The sequence below is a fragment of the Battus philenor genome, unplaced genomic scaffold (genome assembly GCF_028537555.1).
Source record: "Battus philenor isolate CCGP_79_NKW_IND1 unplaced genomic scaffold, ilBatPhil1.0.hap1 SCAF_3, whole genome shotgun sequence".
Taxonomy (NCBI): Eukaryota; Metazoa; Arthropoda; class Insecta; order Lepidoptera; family Papilionidae; genus Battus; species Battus philenor.
The window spans coordinates 9,107,587-9,113,586 of NW_027181693.1; the positions used below are offsets into that span (position 1 = coordinate 9,107,587).

Sequence of the window (6,000 nt, forward strand, 5' to 3'; positions counted from 1 at the left end):
CTATTGATTTTCACAGACGGGCCTATTCAGGGTATGAAGAGCAACTATGCCGTTCTGGTGAAGACTTTTTAAACAACGGTTTCAAGGGGCCAGATACGCCAGTTCCTAATAATAACAATCCATACAGTCCGGTCACTAACAGCAACAGCAACAGTTCTAGTGGCGAGCTCATTTCTGGGAGCGTGCGAGTTTCACACGAGCACACTGATTCAGGATTAGGCGCTGATCAAGACTACGCATATTCTTCGGAAAGGTCAGCTATTATAAATCTTATATGTTATATTACCTAAAAATTGTTATTTGTTTTCGAATTTTTAAAAGCGTAGCAAAATTAATCTTTTAATAAATTTTTCATAGCGTATTATCGTTACAAACAAATCAAGCGAAATCACCCAATAACTCTGAACGTTTTACAGTTTACGACCGAATCTAAAGTTATAAATGCTCATGAATCTCGTTTTCAAGAAACGGTCATGTAATTTAGAGAGAGCAATACATGTAATTTGGCTTGCCAACATGGAATAGAGGGTGCGTAATTCTATGTAGGTAATTAACAATGACAAACTACTTGATTTTAATTGGGAGGACATAGTTGAGATTGAGTCTACTGTTTTGACTCCTGCATAACAAACTGGTTTCTATTTTGTAACATACATACTGTTATGTATTTTTTATTTAGTATCGAGGCCTATAGTTTAAAGAGCATATTGGCTCCTCCGTGCCAGACATTTAATATAAATTGAACTACGTGTTGTTAAAATTAATACCTGCTAGCTTACATCATCATCGTTTCAATCGCAGGATGTCCACTGCTGGATATATACTTCTCTCATAGATTTTTATTACCAGCTGTTGAAATTGGCCTGCATCTAGCGTCCACCTACAACCTAATTAAGTTATTGAGAAAATGTAGAAGAGGGAGAAACACTCACAAGATAGACAGAAGCCTCAGTAGTCATTAAATCTGTGACTTATGTGACTTTCCGACTGCCACTTCAACTCGTTAATCTTCTGGGCTAAATCGGTTACCTTTGTTCGTCTTCGGGTTTCCTCGTTCTAGATTTGATTGCTCCGTGACTCTTCAAGCGATTGTAAGTTTGCCGTCCGATCTTTAGTTCCGAAAGGAGATACCACATACTGATCGTAGACCTTCTTTTTAAGAGATTGCGGGATACTGGACGAGATGTTTCGTAGTTTCCCGAACGTTGCGAACGCTTAGAAATTTGTAATTTCAATGAAAAGAATATAAAATAATGTTTAATAATTACGCATTGTTTTAGTAGTGTATATTGATTAATAATGATATTAATATTGTTTTAGCAGTGTTTAAAAAATGTATTACTTTGTTTGTCTTTAGTCTTTAAACAATAAATGTTTTATATGTGAAATTTCGGTGTGAAATAAATGTTTATCTAATCTTACTTATTTTTGTTTTTCGTGTTTAAATTTACGGAATTAAATTAATGATGGTTTGACACAGGTCGAGCGATAGCGCGAAATGCGGTGCTGGCAGTTCGGCAGTCCCCGTGAGTAGGCAGTGGATGATGGGTGTGGGTGGGGCTGGGTACAGTAGTGCGGGGCTGGCGCGGCGGCCACCGGCGGCGCCCCGGGCGCGCATCACGGCCTCGGGCTCCCAGCGCTCGCTGCTGTCAGTCGCCAGCGACAGCGCCACCGCCCGCCGCCCACGCGATATCACACCACGCGGCTACCCTCATCCCGCGGACAGTGGCTTTTCTCTCTTCGTGAGTCAGCGCTTTGCTTTCTAACAATCTTCTGCCATCTGACGACCCTATATTAAATTCTTTCGAAACTTCAGATCATTTTTTTTACAACTGACTTTCACTGGTGTCAAGGCATTTGCAGATTGCCTGGGTTCTAGGCGACAGGGCGCAAAGGGCGTCTTGCCTAAAACCTTTTTTAAGGTAGCGAAACTTAGGAGCCTCGGGTCGGGCCGCTACTTACTACTGTTTCGCCGGATTGGAAGGCCGCCGAGCTCTTAGGTCGCTTTGGCGGACCTTCTATAGACTAACTAGGCTCAAGGCTCAAGGACCCACACGAGGGGACCACGTTTTGGCTGTTATTCTTCAATAATTAATTTATCTAATTACTTAGGAAGTAAGTCTATTCCACGTCACACTGCTAACTAGCTGCCCCAACAGACTTGTTACAGTGCAATAGGAATAAAACCTATTTTAGAGTGATCACTTTAATTATTGATTTAATGTCATAATAGTTAGTAATGATCTTAGTAATAACGTGTTCATATTTTCATTGTAATTATATATGATATTTTTTTATTTAGTTACTTACATCTACCTTTTGATTGGTTTTGATTAATGTCAAACAACATCGAGGAACAGGTTTTAATTTACTCTGATAATTGTATGGGAAAATAAATGTTATTTATACTATTTTGCCCATAATCCCCATAGTTTCGCTTTATATCAATCTTACTCTTAAAGAAAACAGGACAAAATACTATTCAATATAACTAGTAATATTAAAGGTTTTGTTGAAACTTTATAATTAAATTGGTAATGTTGAAAAAAATTATAACACGTTTTGAAGAACATGTCAAAAATGAAGTTATTACGGAGAAAATGGTATACTTTAGTACATCTTTGTGTTAAAAACAGTTCTACTTACACTAGTGAGGGTCGTCAGATTAACTTGCAGCTCCCGATCCTGTACCGCTACATTTTAACTGTGTAAATACGCTGATACAGGCTTAAAATCATCATCCATTGAACACAGAAAAAAGTTTTTTAATATGTCTATTGTTTAATTTAATAAATGCAAAAATGTGTTTCATTTTTAACAATCTTATTTCAAAATGGCTGACCTCATTTTTTTATTATGATATTTGTAAGAAACACTACTGAACTATGTTGCATTTTGAATAACATTACAGTAGGCATGTTAAATTACGATTAGTAACATGTTAATAAATTATTATTTCCAGTGATTACATTAAAAAGAAAAATACTCTGATATTTTAAGTAATTATGATTTATGTATTGTAGGAAGTAGGATAGTCTAATTTACTGACGAACTTCTTTCAACTGGAACAGCATCATTAGAACAATGTTCTATGAGCAAAACTTTTACTGCAACTTATTTCAAACTATGCTTCCAGGGGCTTAAATTCTACAGTTAGCAATAGCCAAGTGCTAAAGATTCTTACTACACCAGATTTATATGCGCAAATAATTCTCGGTTACATTCTTAATGTAAAAATCTTTTTTAGTGCTTTTATATAAATTTCTGGGCGTTAATAATCTTCTTTTGGTATGGAGGTAGTTTGAAAAGGATTTGATTATTGGGATACGCAGAGACATGCTAGCAACAACAACATAATGGTGAGGGACAGCGGCTCGCTGGCAAGAAGGTACGCGCGGCCGTCGAGGGAGTCACGGGACGCCCGCGACCACAACGCGAATGTGCCGCGAACGCATGTGCGTCTCTCGCACCACGCGCCCCACGTGAACCACGTGCATCACGCACACCACGCGCACCACGGGCACGTGCGACACGACAACACCCTCGACATTATTCTTAAGCCACTCATTGAGAGCACGCAGTAAGTAAGGCCCGGAGCTGATGTCACTACGCCCTTTAACAGTCCACTCTCAAAGTTTCCATCAAAGTTAAAAACGTTATACTAGTCATAAAAAATTGACCAGTCGCTTTGACATGATAAATACACAAGAAGCGCCTTAAAAAGTAAAGAAATCCTTCACGGGTCTTAGTGTACTCATATATATACAAGTACCACAAGATAACTTTCAAGAGTTTTTTTGTTGATAGAAATGTCTCGAACTTGGTTTGTTGACATATTTACATGGTTGATATAATATACACAACAAACATGGTAAATTTAATTTCAAAGGAGAAAATGTTGACTTTTTCGCCGGCTTTTCTCAGCAGTTCAGCATTCCGAGCCGGCGGTAGCTTACTACTTACAATCTTTAATTGACTATTTAAAAGTGAGTACTAAATGCAATAAGGATATTAAGAATTTGATTTAGAAGATCGCGGTAAAACAAAAATATAATAAGATATTTTAAATCTTTGTTACCGAAATAAATGATATTTGAAACTTGATAGAGGATTTTTAATAAGGCCTGTGTACAAAACGTAGAGGAATGTTAGCTGCACGAAATCATTTGTCCGTCGCCCTCCGGGTTGCTCGCAGAGGCACGTTGTTGTTTTGTATGTAGAGCTTGTATGTTTCAATTAGTGCATGCAGGGAAAGGTTAGAGAAACTAACACACTGACTAACCATTAACTGAAAACAATTAATTTATGTATATATGTTTATATGTGTTTTATTATGTGTGATTAAAATGATTCATTAATTTTGTGTTATAACTGTTTTTTTTTATAATTTACATGATACAGGTACTAACTGACTGAATTTATAACAGGCTGCAGAGCAATTAAAAGCATCTGAAGAGTCACCATCTTTCGGGGTAAAGAACACATCTTCGTCTGTAGAAACTGACAAACAGGGGACTGCAGAAATGAGTACTGAATTATAATGACGATGGAAATATTAAGACTCAATTTCTTTTTGAATTTAGAATGAACGCGTATGAATTTGAAAATATTTTCATTTATTTTCCCTGGCGAATGATTGCAACAGAAATGTATTCAGAAAAGTATAAGAGGAAAACGATTGCGACAATGAAAAAAATAGTAATGTAAGAGTATTTTTATTTCTATCAGCCATTTGTTACATAGCAACATTATTACATCACAAGCGGCAAGAAACCGTTGCGGGGCAACAGTTTATTAGAGAATATTTCCTCTATTTCGTTGGGAATACTTATAACATACGAGTATTATATGTAATATAAAGTAAAGGACTATATAAAAATAGAATCAAATATAGGTTTAATGCTACGTGTGTAATGAATATTGTAAATACTTTTGTGTATAAATAAAATTACTTGTTAGATTAAGATATGTCATAAGAATACAGCTCTACATACTCTGGTTCAACGTTCTTGATAAATATATTTTGTGCCAAAGAGGTTCCCTAGGTACGCATAAAGAATGCCTACTTAAAAATCAAACACCAGATTATTTTCATAAGTAAATTTAATAAAATTAGAATTTTATCACATTGTACATATTGGAATTATGCTTTGAAACATTTTTATCAATTCTAATTCTATGTCATTCTCAACTGAGAAAGTTTTTATCAATCACACATTACTTTGTAATTTCTTGTTTACAAAGCATTTAAGATACATAATCTAAATGATCTTTAAAATAAATCTATTTGATATTTATTATTTTCTATGCAACGGGTATTATAGATACTACCATTATCTTCCTTAAACTATTTGCTAAAACTTGTACAGATGTTATGTAGCTTAGTTGTTTATAAAAATGTCAATGCGTGCTGCATTTAGGTTATGCCTATTGTAATAATATTATCATTATTCATTATATATTATTCAAAGTCAAAATAATAATTCTGTAGTTTGTAGAAAGCTAAAATATCGTGTACGTACCGAAAAACCATAACGTCGCTTTGAAGTCTGTCAAGAAAAGAATATTCCATGTAAACTACTAAAGTTTGTATGCAATTTTTAATGTTAACGTCTCTTTTTAGAACGTTTTTAATCTATTGCAACTTGCAATTTTTGAGTCAATTTTTATGGTGTCAAGACTGGTAACATGAGTTTTTAAATTTCTACTATCCAACAATTGAAGCCGATTGCTGTTTTTAAGATATATTTTTTCATAATTGTTCTCACTGTTCTCATTAAAGAATAATATTATGAAATTCGTGTAGTTTCATTTCTTACTATATCTAAATTATAATAATTATATACATATAAAATAAAAAGCATATTCTATGTTCTTTTTTTATTGGCATCGATATTCGATACGATAAACGAAAATATTCAATCGAAAAACGTATGAAATAAATATTTATTAAATATTATTCTCTAGACATTGATTTGGCCTAGTTAACAGTATTTCTTA

At 34.7% G+C, this 6,000-nt stretch overlaps 1 protein-coding gene across 2 annotated transcripts in view; it reads left to right on the forward strand.

Annotated features, from left to right (window-relative positions):
• Positions 1-5,720, forward strand: part of LOC137926549 (band 4.1-like protein 4) — a 59,789-nt gene extending 54,069 nt beyond the window's left edge. The window contains exons 18-21 of one of the 2 annotated variants that reach the window (XM_068770183.1): positions 17-253; positions 1,481-1,742; positions 3,333-3,580; positions 4,428-4,530. In XM_068770183.1, coding sequence (XP_068626284.1) covers positions 17-253; positions 1,481-1,742; positions 3,333-3,580; positions 4,428-4,443 — 763 coding nt within the window. In that variant the 3' untranslated portion in view covers positions 4,444-4,530. Of the gene's footprint in view, positions 1-16; positions 254-1,480; positions 1,743-3,332; positions 3,581-4,427 lie in introns of both variants that reach the window. The other variant, XM_068770184.1, reaches the window with a different exon arrangement.
• Positions 5,721-6,000: the final 280 nt, after the last annotated feature.